General features: G+C 33.5%; 2 protein-coding genes across 2 annotated transcripts; both read left to right on the plus strand.

Annotated features, from left to right (window-relative positions):
* Positions 1 to 649: 649 nt before the first annotated feature.
* LOC110725637 (SPX domain-containing protein 1-like) lies at positions 650 to 5,285 on the plus strand. The gene is made up of 3 exons (XM_021905111.1): positions 650 to 1,264; positions 1,892 to 2,021; positions 4,530 to 5,285. Exons 1-3 carry the CDS (start codon positions 947 to 949, stop codon positions 4,973 to 4,975), a joined length of 894 nt encoding a protein of 297 aa, XP_021760803.1. The 5' UTR covers positions 650 to 946; the 3' UTR covers positions 4,976 to 5,285.
* Positions 5,286 to 7,537: 2,252 nt separating this feature from the next.
* On the plus strand, positions 7,538 to 9,651 carry LOC110725638 (peroxidase 25). Its single transcript, XM_021905112.1, has 4 exons — positions 7,538 to 7,864; positions 8,123 to 8,302; positions 8,453 to 8,615; positions 9,085 to 9,651. The coding sequence occupies exons 1-4, from the start codon at positions 7,658 to 7,660 to the stop codon at positions 9,504 to 9,506; spliced, it is 972 nt and encodes a 323-aa protein (XP_021760804.1). The 5' UTR covers positions 7,538 to 7,657; the 3' UTR covers positions 9,507 to 9,651.
* Positions 9,652 to 13,075: the final 3,424 nt, after the last annotated feature.

The raw sequence follows: 13,075 nt of genomic DNA on the forward strand, positions 1-13,075 counted from the left end.
AATTATATTAAATTGTAGTCCTATTTACTAGTGAAACTATCCATAAACTAAGGACACAAAGAAAGTGCCCATCCATCCATGAGATGTTTGCTTTTTCAAAAGAAGTCCACAAAATAGCACTAAGATTAATATATTTTAATAGTCCTAGCTTAAAAAAAAATATACGTTACGAGAACAATTGCATGTATACAACGCGAATATACGTTACGTCCTCTTATTAAATTAATATCAAACGTTACACATTTCAAAGGATATTCTCATCACTATACTGAAACGTCCAAACATACTGCTTACACTGAAACAACTACAGATCACAAATCCATATTCTCGCATTACTTTTCAATTATAATACACCTTTGCTAAGATTTGAAGACAAGCACCCCCAAATTAAGCAAATCATAACATTTTTTAAAATCATGAAGAGAAGAAGATACCATAAACACCAAAAGCATATTCCACATGGAAACTTCTTGTAACACACAAAAATTATATCACACCACTATTCCAACTAACTAAACTAACCCCTTCTTCAAGCCAAACTACACCTTACCTTAAGCCACCTCACAAAAGCCACTCTTCTTATCTCTTTATTATAATTAATTTAATGCCAACCAATTTATATTTTAATTTAAATTGAAAATAGAAAGGAATAAAACCAAGAAATATACTTATAACATAAAAGCATGAAATAAAAAAATAAAGGATATTCGCACGTAACAATTTCGAATATTCTACTCTTTCTTCCCTCCTTTCTTTTCTCTTCATACCGTTTATATGACTCTTAACTCCTCCATTTTCTCTCTCTCCTCTATTACCTTCACCTTCACTTTCCATTTTCTCTCTCCTCCAATAAACCCTAAATTTTCAAATTCGTGATTTTCCGACGTTTTTCGGCGACGATTTTGTGATTTTCCGATTGATTTTTGATTGATTGATTCTTGATCAGATGAAGTTTGGGAAGAGTTTGAGCAATCAGATCGAAGAAACGTTGCCAGAATGGCGAGATAAGTTTTTGTCGTATAAAGATTTGAAGAAACGGTTGAAGTTGATCGTTCCGAAGAATAATGGTGGTAACAATAGCGGCGGAGGTGGCGGCGGCGGTGATGAAAGCTGTAATGACCGTCCGATGAAGAAGCAGAGGATCGACGGTGAGGAAAGTATGACGAAGGAAGAGGTTGATTTCCTCAGATTGTTGGAAGATGAACTTGAGAAATTCAATACTTTTTTCGTTGAGAAAGAGGAAGAATATATCATCAGATTAAAGGTATAAATCAATAATTTTGATTATATTTTCAATTTTTTTGAAGTTTTTGGTTATGTTTTGATGAATTGAGTGAAATTCAGATGAATTTTAGGTTTTGAGTTGTTTATTTTGTGATTAGGTGCTCTGTTGAGCTGTAAAAATGGAGGAAAACGAAGCGTTTAGATGGAAATTTGGCTTTAAACTACGTCGTTTTACTGTTTGATTCTGGATAAACCTACTATAATCTGACTCTTTGCTTAATATGAAGATCTAATTGTGTTAAATTTAGTTGAGTAGTTAATTTTTTTCATGCAATATGTATGTCGTTTCAAGTGCTAGTAAATGTCGTTTTGCGATTTTAGTGACTCTTAGTTGATGCCAAATAGTAGGTCCCACTGCTAGTGGACGGTTATGCCAGTTATGCTATCAATATCCATACTTTAATGGCTTCAAAACTTGCCATCTGTTTACTATTGGTGTTCTGTTGCTAATCTTGGTTAGTTTGATTAATTATGACTGAAATTGCTTAATTAGGATTTAGTCATAATTAGTGTGATTAATAAGCTAGAAGCCTAGAAGTTTGTTAAATAATGTTGAAGTTGATACTTGGATGTTGATTGGTTTTTGTTTGTGTTGGTTTGAGTGTAGGAATTGCAAGACAGAGTTGCAAAGGCAAAGGTTTTTAATTATGAAGAGATGCTCAAAGTTAGGAAAGAGATTGTTGATTTTCATGGGGAGATGGTTTTGTTGGAAAATTACAGTGCCCTCAATTATACAGGTAGTTACCATGTCTGACTTTTACGCTAATGATTTTGTAATTCTTACTTAATCTTTAATGTTGCAATTAATTTGAAATGGATTGAGTACCAGATTGCACGGAAGTAGTGTAATACTAGTTAAGAAAGGTGCATGATAGTTAATAGATGCTTTATTTTGGGATAATATTCCACTCTAGAAGCTATTAATCAACATAATTGGTAAGGTTGCTTAATTGTAGATGTGAAATGATAGTTGATGACCTTGAGGTTGTCGCTTTCTAAGTTGGATATTCCATTAGCATATGGAATATAGTCCTTTGAATATGTTCTCTATGGGTTGACTCAAAGGAGACCTTTCTTGGGTCTCACAATAGGATTTCCCTTGCATTTTACTAGGTAAATATTCGTACTAAGTAGTCACTAAATAGAGATCAATGATGATTGAAGGAAAATAATATTGTTTTTAGATTGTGAATATTTCGTTATGGGTAAAATTGTGTGACACTATCACTTGTCAATGAGTCAACAATAGAATAGAAAAACTGATTATGTTTTCTGGTGTGCTGCTGTCTGTTGACTGTGTTTATTTGGTTGACGAGTCTTCTAATATAAAAATATAAATAGAAAAACCTAAGCAAGTGTTATTATTGAATCATGAATATTATAATCGTTTTAATTAACTGACCTTTATAATATAGTGCAATCATAATTTACATATGTATCTTATTCGTGTTTTAAAATTAATATAAAAACACGTGTGTACTGAGGAGTAGACAAGGATCGTTTTAATATTTTGTGATTCGAATTTCAATTTTATTTGAAATTGTCTATTCACTTGTGTTGTGTTTAAAATTGATGCTGGTCAGACCAGGCACTCAGGATATGGTGGTCCCTGCTGTATGTATGTATATTATAAAATTTCTAGTTACTATTCTTGTAGACTAGGTTAATAGTGTATCTTTTAAGCAAAAAATGATGGGAATAGCGAGAGAGTGAAGATGGAATGGAGTGTAGCCTCTACTTATAACATTAGGTTTGATGATCATGCATTCATGCCTATACAACATACAAGTATTTGAAAAAAAATAAAAGCTATATCACAATTCACTGGTGATATTGTGTTTAAAATTGATGCTAGTCAGACCAGGCACTTAAATAGGATATTGTGGTCCCTGTTTTAGTGTTGTGTGTATGATTTATTATTTAAATTCCTAGTTACAATTCTTGTAGACTAGGTTAATAGTATTATCTTTAAAGCAAAAATGATGGGAAAGTGAGAGGGTGAAGATGGAATGGAGTGTAGCATTTACTTATAACAATAGGTTTGATGATCATGCCTATACAAGATATTTGAAAAATTAGAAGTAATATATCACTTTTCACAAATGATGTGAATAAGATAAATCTACAATGTTCAATAACAGCCACATATGCCTTGTAGTCCCAAATATGTTGGGAAAGACATTATTTAAGGATATACAAGACTTGTGGTTGCTAATTTGCTAGTATTGTTGGACTAGATCATGATCAGATTTCTCAGCTGCATCACAACCTGTCTTGATGTGCAATTCAAATGATAGAATAAAAGAAGGGAATCTTAAGGAAAAAATAAAATAATGTACAAAAAATTGAAAATTACTTTTTTCTTTTTTCTTTACAAAATCTTCAAGAAAATAAAGGTTCCTAATACTATTCTTTTTTCCCTTTTAAAAGCATGTAGCGTATTGTTTAGAAAAATTAGATTTCTACTGATTTGAGCTTGGACCATTTTATTTTTGATATCGAGAATCGAGATACATACATTGAAGCTTGTGCCTTGCCTTTGTGTATGAGTTGGACTGGTGGATGTTTCATATACTTTCATAGCCGGGGTTAGTGTAAAGTCATGAATCTGCACTTCTGCTTCCCTAACAGAAATATTGGAGATCAAGAGAGTTTCAAGGTTAATAGTCCAAAGACTAGAAATTCTAGAACAAATGCCTTTTCTAATGACCTTATTTGAAGTTATTGGCCTTATGAGGTCACTGTTTTCTATATATTTCCAAGTACCTTGAACTATTCTTGGCACAGGACAATTTACCTAGTTTGCTGCTGAATACTTCCGAGTTCCGACACATGAATTACAATCTTGTTTGCTCACCGGGACATTTTTCTGTGACATGAGCTGATGAAATTTCTTTTTGACATGAGCAATGTTTCATGTCCATATTGCAAATCACGGTGTGTTCCATACTTTCATAGCTAACATAAATACGTAAATGGTCTGTCTTCTTGCTTGTTTCTGTGTGACTGTAGATTGCCTTGACTCTAGATGCTCCAATACAAGGAAGATGATCAAATTGTTCCCTTAAAATCTAATTTCTTACATAGTCCTGTTGTGACTTTATGTGTGGGTGGCCTCTGCCTTCTGGCTTTATAGTTTGTCAATAACAGGATATGAACTTGCTTCTAGCTTCTTAAGCTGTACAAACTCCCTTTTATTTTCTTATTTAGCATTTTCTCAATCAAATCTGGACTTTCAATTGCAGGTTTGGTGAAAATTCTCAAGAAGTATGACAAAAGAACTGGCGCACTCATTCGCTTACCATTTATTCAGAGGGTCTTGCAGCAGCCTTTCTTCACAACGGACTTAATTTACAAGCTCGTAAAGGAATGTGAAAGAATGCTCGACCTTCTCTTTCCAACTGATGACGAGCCAACCACAGCCTATTCAGCCGTTGGTGATGAGAGGTGCGACCCTACAACCAGTTCCACCAGCGAGAGTAATGGTCTGCTCAAATGTCCAAAGGAACTTGCAGAGATCGAGTACATGGAGAGCCTCTATATGAAGAGCACTATCTCGGCACTGAGAGCCTTAAAAGAAATCAGAAGCAAAAGCTCGACTGTGAGCATGTTCTCACTGCCTCCCCTGCAACTCGCTGGTGCAGAGGAGACATGGAAGAAGATACCTATTCTTGAACAAGTAGCCAAGTAGGCAGCACTTGCTTCTAGAGGGGACTAGAGAAGAGACGCTACTCTCGTCTCCTTCATGTATTTTTTTACTGTATTTTTTGTCCCTCGATCTCTTATGTCTGTCTTCATAGAATACTAACACAAAATGTAATACTACAACTTACTTCAACTACCATTAGCAGGTATACTAAGAGCATGAATTATGCACTGTATGATAAGGTTTGTCTATCAAGTATACTAAGAGCATGAATTATGCGCTGTATGATAAAGATTATGTTACGCACAATGTACAAGTTTCAGAACAAATTACTTGTTGATAACTTGTCCATCCAGCTATAACTGTATTGTTTTAAGTCTAAACTCAAGCTTCTTACACTAAACATGTCAACATCTAACAAGTCAAAACTCGAAACACCTGTGAGACGTGTTTGAAAGAAACAGCAAGCTGTTGTAGGAGATAGGAAACACCACATAGCCTAGCCGTGGTAAAATTTACAATTATATTTCGAAATGTTTTACGATACTTACTTAGGTAATAGATAATCAAAATGATCATTTACGAATGTATAAGCTGTAAATTATGAGAATGACAACACATGTTCATATTATATGACATAATCGCTGTCTATTATCTTATAAGCATTGTGATTTGTGAGTCATTTTGATCAAGGGGAAAACACATCCACTAGCAAAACAATTTAATGAAATACTATTAGAAAGTAATTGATAAAGAGAAAAAAGACAATTGTATGGATAGAAATTAGAAAAGGGGAGAGAAAAGGAAAGACAAAAGGGAACTTACTAATTATAAACATTTAATGAAAATTAATAGATGTGATTAAAGAGGGTTAGAGGTTAAAGAAGATTAAGAGCTTGGGTAGGGAATGAAGGGTAAAAAAATTACGGAGTGCTTTTTTATAGAGTATACTTTCAAGAAGGAAAAGAATAGAAACTATTCACACCTAACCGTTAAAATTGAGTTATATATAAAGATGGAGAAGCCACTAAGGTGCATGGGGTGTCCGTTGACACTTGACACCTAGTTAGAAGAGAATAATAAATTATAATAAATTCTTTTTTCTTTCTCTCAAACATATATATATATAAACTTGTATAAATTGATACATTGTTTTCAAAATCCTAACTACTACTATGTTCTTCTTCAAAAAAAATCCTAACTACTACTATGTTATTAGTATTCATAAGTTATCGATCAATAGTTATAATCTCTAGGTCGAAACCTTATACATTATAGTTGCTCACACACACATTTATTGCAAACATGAACTCGCAAATAAGAAGGAAAGGCGATAAAACTAAGAGGTGTTAGAGGTCATGTGAACATAAATATGGTACATAATAAAGGCACAAAAAGAACAAAGGGAAGATCAAAAGGATGAAATGATGTGATATTTTCGTAAACGCGTTACATACAAAGAGTTTAAAAAGAATCAAAGAAAAGAAAGAAGATGGCTTGCCTAATTGTCTATAGTATATTACGTCTCCCACTCGGCCACTCACTAATCACTATATATTTATATTCTCCCTTTTCAATTACGCATTACATGCACAATATCAGTCACATTAGGCCAGCTAAAAGCTTGCATTGCACCCAAATATCCATTTGCTGTTTTTAAGCAAAACTTAAAATTAAAAAATAAAAATAAAAAAAGTCAATAAAAGACATAATCCACCACTACTATATGAATGGCCCTACGCGTCTTCTATTCCTAAAAGTTTAGAGCATGATTAATTCCATAATGTTGTTGTACTTCTAATATACAAATGATAAAACATAAATAATTATACCGCGACGGAGACAGGATTTTAAAAACGTCTTACACCTTTAAGATATATAATTGTAAGAAATAAGTATATATTTTGATAGAATGTCGGCCGACACTTTATTTATCTTAGATATAGTATACTGTATTAGTGTATGGTTTTTGTTAGAGTATATAAATCGATCATGAGCTTAATTACCGGTTTAAGTTTTTGATTGAATTAACTGGTTCTTTAACATGCATATGGTATCTAAAGCCAGCAGCATGACATAAAAAATTGCTTCAAATCTCATTCACCCCATATAAACCGATCATGAACTTTAATCGCCAATTTAAGTTTTGATTGAATTAGCTGGTTATTTAACATGCTTTAATCACCAATTTAAAGCCAGCGTGACATAAAAAGGTCATTGTTTTAAATCTCATTCACCCCACATTTCAAGTAGAAGAGGGACTATATGTGGCGCCCTTTGAAGAAATTAAATGTAATGATTAAGTCTTTTAAGTGTTTCGGTAAAGATTATCTAGAGGTATTTTTATAAAATTAAAATATAAATTTGAGACACTCTTAAATTACGAATTTAACCCATGTAGTAGCTAAAAATGTAATATTTGTTCATTTAAAAATGATCATTCTCATTACATAATCAGTACGACTAGACACTTTTATTGTCTAAATTTTAAACCATAATTAAAAAAATTATTGATGAATTATATGAAAGCAGTCACATCAATAACAAACCATATCATATCCATGCACCATATTTATAAGTAAACACCAGCCATAGTGCATAATTTGTAGTGGAAGCTGAGTAGTTAGTGAAACACACCACGTTTTACAAATTTTGGTACCCAACTTGCTTGAATTGAGACTATAAATCTCTTGGTTTTTTTGTTCATTTGTGAACATATCAACAAAAATGGAAGGTTTTAGAGTTTTATGCTTGTTATTAGTCCTAAGTAAGTTGGTTATTTCTGCTAAATCTCAGTTAAGTACTAACTATTATGCTTCAAGTTGTCCACAAGTAGAAGGTGTAGTAAGATCAACTGTGCAATCTCACTTCAATTCTGATTCTACTATTGCTCCTGGCTTGCTACGAATGCATTTTCACGATTGTTTTGTTCAGGTTTGTAGTGTATTTGTTTTGCTCGTCTTGTTTTAGTAGTCTCGTTAGTGGGTAATTAGGATCAGTGGCGACTAGAAATTTTTATCTGGAGTGAAACATGAGTTGACTACTTGAAGGGAATTAAATAGTAGTCAACTCTTGTTTTATTCCTAAGGTTTAAGGATAGCTTGTTGAATTCATACTACAATAGTTTATGTGATGCATTTTTGTTTGATTTATTTGTTTATGTAACAAGGTTTGTATGTTATAATTATGTAGGGATGTGATGCTTCAGTGTTGATTTCGGGGCCTTCATCAGAAAGAACTGCCTTTACAAATATCGGATTGAATGGCTTTGATGTGATTGATGATGCAAAATCACAACTCGAGTCATTGTGCCCAGGAGTTGTTTCTTGTGCTGATATCTTAGCTTTAGCTGCTCGTGATTCTGTTGCTTTGGTAATTAATAATCTTCTTTAACTAATACAAATATGAACATGCATGATCATACATATGTATCATGTGGATATGTCTCATGTTATATATCTTTACACGTTCATTTCTTCCTTACTAAAATTAATTTTGTTTGACTCGAATTTTAATGGACAGACTGGAGGTCCAAATTGGGGAGTTCCACTAGGGAGATTGGATGGCAAGAGATCTTCAGCATCCGATGCTTTAAACTTGCCATCTCCTTTGGAATCTATTGCTGTCCATAGACAAAAATTTGCTGATAAAGGTCTCAATGATCATGATCTTGTTACACTTGTTGGTATCCCCTCGCCTTTGACTCTTTTTCTAGTATAACGGATGCATCACATATTGGTTTAACTCTTTCACAACCCTTTACAAATAGGGAGCTGAAGTAGATTTTCACATTAGATCTACAATGATTTTACCTAATACTTAGACGTGACTATTTAATTTATTTATTTACAGTATTTATAATTCAACATACGAAGTACTATTTTAAACTAGTATTGACCTTCATTTATGGAAGGTAGTATAGGCCAGGTTGGGCCCTTCCAATACAAATTATTAGTATACAATTGTCTAACACCTTAAATTATCATCTTGATGAACTTTGTTCAACATCATACATAATAAAACTATAATTATGCATATAATGGTTTTATTTAATTTGAAATAGCTTATTTTCCTTGTAACATTTTGCAAAAAAATAAAAAAATATTGTAACATAAATAGTTTAATTTATGATCTCAATTTTGTGTCCTCTCTAGGTGCACATACAATTGGACAAACCGATTGCAGATTCTTTCAATATAGGCTCTACAATTTCACACCAACAGGCAACTCTGATCCTTCAATCAACTCACCAAATCTAGCCCAACTACAAGCCTTGTGCCCCAAAAATGGCAATGGTTTAACCAAGGTGGCATTGGACAAAGATAGTTGGACTAGATTTGATGTTAATTTCTTCAAGAACATTAGGGATGGTAATGCTGTGCTCGAATCGGACCAACGATTATGGGGTGATGATGCAACTCGTGCAATTGTGCAAAATTATGCAGGAAATATTAGAGGATTGTTTGGTGTTAGGTTTAATTTTGATTTCCCTAAAGCTATGATTAAGATGAGTACCATTGATGTTAAAACTGGTTCTAGTGGTGAGGTTAGAAAGGTGTGTTCAAAGTTTAACTGAATGTAAGTTTAGTTTTTCTCAATAAATCAATTGTGTCTTTTATCAAATGATAAATTGTAATGTTACACAAGTAAGTTGTGCCGATTTATTGTAATGTTACGATGGATTTATTTTACTTAAACATCAGTTTCTTTTGGTTCATTAACTTATCTTATTTGCACTTACTTAAATATTTTTTTCACAATCTCCCTTTCCATTTCAAAGTCGGATTTAAAATGCTGTTAAATTAAACTTCTATAAGCTTACATAAAATAGTAAATTGCTATAAGTATTAAAAAATGGAGGAAGTATAAACATTCCATACAATATGGTAGACTTTGTTGCAACGTAGTGGGGTACTTCGCTGATTTGCCGCCCCATAAGGCCATGATGGCAGATGGACTTGGTCCTTGATATTAGTTTCAAGATATCCAAATTGAGCTCAAGCCCAAGTAAAAGACCAATTAACCCAAAAAGTTCTGAACATCCAATTCTTAGTAATTACTTTGGCCCTGTTTGGGAGAAAGCTGAAAGTTGAAAGCTGAAGCTGATTAAGTAAGCTGATTTTGACTAGCTGATTTTATTAACTGATTTGACTAACTTATTGTAGTAGCTGAAGATATTATTAATCCCATTAAAAATATTTAAGAGAATCTCTTTATTTATATTATTATTGTAATTTACTAATACAATTAGTTTTTTTAGATTTACAAATTCATGTTGATAGTGTTTTTATTTATTTGTTTATTTAAGATTTTGGATTAGTTTTTTTTAGATTTACAAATTCATGTTGATAGTGTTTTTATTTATTTGTTTATTTAAGATTTTGGATTATAAAAAGTTATCAATGTACCAACTCTTGAGTTTATCAATAATTAGGGGGAAAAAGCCACAACACCCGGCCCATTGTTTTTCTCATACATAACCCCTTCATCTTCCCCAAACCAATTTCACCATCTTTATCTCTTTTTTTTTCTTTTTTTTTTTGTGAAAAAAAAAACAATCAATGCTAATGCTCCATCATCCTATCTCTTTATCAAAAACAATTGAAAAGAAATCAAAATTATTGACATCTATTTTCAGATCTGACTATTCCCAACTATGAAGGTAAAGTTTAGTTAACCTTCAACTTCAATATTATTCTCAATTCTAGAGCAGTTAAACTTGGTGAAAGATGGAGAAATTCTTCTGCATGTAAATTAGAGGTCTTTTTTTTTTTTTTTTTTTTTTTTTTTCCTGGGCGTAAATAATGGTTTGTTATTATTTTCACCCTTTTTTAGGGGAACCATGATTAATTGGAGTGAATTTTTGGGCATTTGTGTAATTATGCAAAAGAATCAAATAAGCTGTTTTGAAAACGTTGGGGTTAGGAGCGTTTCCAAATTAAGCTTATCCATGCCAATCAGCTAATGAGATCCGTTGTTTACCAAACACCTCAATTAGATGATTTATTTGGTCAAATCCTCCAAATGTGCTGAATAAGCTCTTTTTGGCTCAATAAGCTAATAACCAAACGCAACCTTTATTTATTCTATAATCAAAATAATAAGTACTTCTTGAGTAAAGACTAAATACGGTCCCTGAACTTTCGTATTACGCTCACTTTTAGTCCCTCAAAAACTATTTGTGCCCTTTTAGTCCCTCAACCACCTTCTTTGGTGTTTGTCAGCCAAAAGTTGAGGGACTTTGATGACTAAGCAAGAGTTTAGGGACCATGACTCATTTTTTTTTCTTAAGAATTTATTAAAAAATTAATCTTTTAATATGTTTTTAAACCCAGCCTCCTCTTCTCATTCTCTCTCCTCTCCATCTCCTCAGTTTCTTTCTCTCTGATCTCCGCCTCCCTCGTCCCTCCTCCCTCTTTCTCTATCATATCCGCCTCCCCCCCCTTCTCATTCTCTGTCCTTGGTTTTTGAATTCCAGCGCCATCCACCCCCAGGGCTTTTGATCGGATTCGACCACTATCAATTAATGGTTTTTTAGGTCGAATTCGACCATGAAAACTCCAGATCTGGGGTTTTCATGGTCGAATTTAACCATATAAACCAAACGTTGAAAATTTCATAAGGTACGTTGAGGAATTTTTTTTTTAATTTTTTGGGTAGTGATGGTGCTGGTGGTGCGTGTGGTGGGTGTGGCTGTGTGATGGTGCTGGTGGTGGTGCGTGTGGTGCTGGTGGTGGTGCGTGGCTTAGGCTGGGTTTGTGGTGGCTGTAGGCTTAGGCGGGTTTAGGGTTAGGGTGGGGATTTCTTGATTTTCTTTCTTCAGATCTCAAAATTTCAAGCCATTTTTTAAGGAATAAATATGGGTGGTACAGTGGTGGTGGTGGTTTGAACAATGACAGCGGGGTGGTAGTTTAATTTAGAAGAGAGTCAAGTAGCAGCGGGGGGTGGTTTAGAAGAGGGCGGCTACGGTGGTGGTTTAGATGGGGGTGGCAGCAACGACGGTGGTTTAGATGTGGCGACGGCGATGAGTGTCGAGGGGTAGTTGAGATGAGGGCAGCAGGATCGACGGTGATGGTGGTCTGTGAAGTTTATCGTGATTGAAAAGTGTTTGGCAACTGATAATGTTTGATTAATTTATTTAACTATTTAATTATTATGATTTAGAAGCAGAGGAAGTATGATTTTGCCCAATTTGTTGAATAATTTGTGTAGAATTCATGATTTTGTGATAAATTAGGGGTTTTGATTTGTATGATCGATTGATTTGTGGAGTTTGTTGAATTTTTATGGTGCTGGTGGTGCGTGTGGTGGGTGTGGCTGGTGGTGCTGGTCGTCGTCGCCGGCGCTGGCTGTCGGCAGCGGGAGGGGAAAGGTGGCTGGCCTTTTTAAGGGTGGCTGGTTTTTTATTAATATTTTTTAAACAAATAATTAAAAGATTTATTTTTTAATAAATTCTTAAGAAAAAGAAAAACAAAAAATAAAATAAGTCATGGTCCCTAAACTCTTGCTTAGTCATCAAAGTCCCTCAACTTTTGGCTGACAAACACCAAAGAAGGTGGTTGAGGGACTAAAAGGGCACAAATAGTTTTTGAGGGACTAAAAGTGAGCGTAATACGAAAGTTCAGGGACCGTATTTAGTCTTTACTCAGTACTTCCTCCGTTCTTTTTTTATTGCACCATGAGGGATTTTACGTTTGTCAATGCATTACTTTAGTTATAAATATCTTCAATTATACTTATGTAAAAATTATATAAATTTGATATTTGAAAAGAAGATTTTGAGACGAATTTAACTAGATCTCACATGACTATATTTTTCCTAATGGATAAATCACAAATGATGGTCAAAGAGGATGAAGTGAATAGTGTAAAAGTCCTAATGGTACAATAAAATAAAAACGGAGAAAGTATATAAAATTATGAATATTATAAAAGTCAAACTGTCGAATTAATCTAAAACAAATATATGAGTGGATAAATGTTCAAATTAGTGGAATATGTAGTATTATAATATTCTCCCTTTGTCCCTTTTTGTTTGTCTTGACATACATAGTTTACTTTTTTCTAACAAATAAGGCAAAATTGTGTATATAGTGAGATAGAATGATGAGAGAAAGGGTGTCAGAGTAAGTGGAGTAGCAAGTT

This window comes from Chenopodium quinoa, unplaced genomic scaffold (assembly GCF_001683475.1).
Source record: "Chenopodium quinoa cultivar QQ74 unplaced genomic scaffold, ASM168347v1, whole genome shotgun sequence".
Classification (NCBI taxonomy): Eukaryota; Viridiplantae; Streptophyta; class Magnoliopsida; order Caryophyllales; family Amaranthaceae; genus Chenopodium; species Chenopodium quinoa.

Bases quoted from the DNA above. Each gene is read 5' to 3' on its own strand.
- LOC110725637 (XM_021905111.1), top strand. From the start codon at position 947: ATGAAGTTTGGGAAGAGTTTGAGCAATCAGATCGAAGAAACGTTGCCA. The intron at 1,265-1,891 runs GTATAAATCAAT...GTTTGAGTGTAG, and splicing joins AATATATCATCAGATTAAAG to GAATTGCAAGACAGAGTTGC. The intron at 2,022-4,529 runs GTAGTTACCATG...TTTCAATTGCAG, and splicing joins CAGTGCCCTCAATTATACAG to GTTTGGTGAAAATTCTCAAG.
- LOC110725638 (XM_021905112.1), top strand. From the start codon at position 7,658: ATGGAAGGTTTTAGAGTTTTATGCTTGTTATTAGTCCTAAGTAAGTTG. The intron at 7,865-8,122 runs GTTTGTAGTGTA...ATAATTATGTAG, and splicing joins TTCACGATTGTTTTGTTCAG to GGATGTGATGCTTCAGTGTT. The intron at 8,303-8,452 runs GTAATTAATAAT...TTTAATGGACAG, and splicing joins CTCGTGATTCTGTTGCTTTG to ACTGGAGGTCCAAATTGGGG.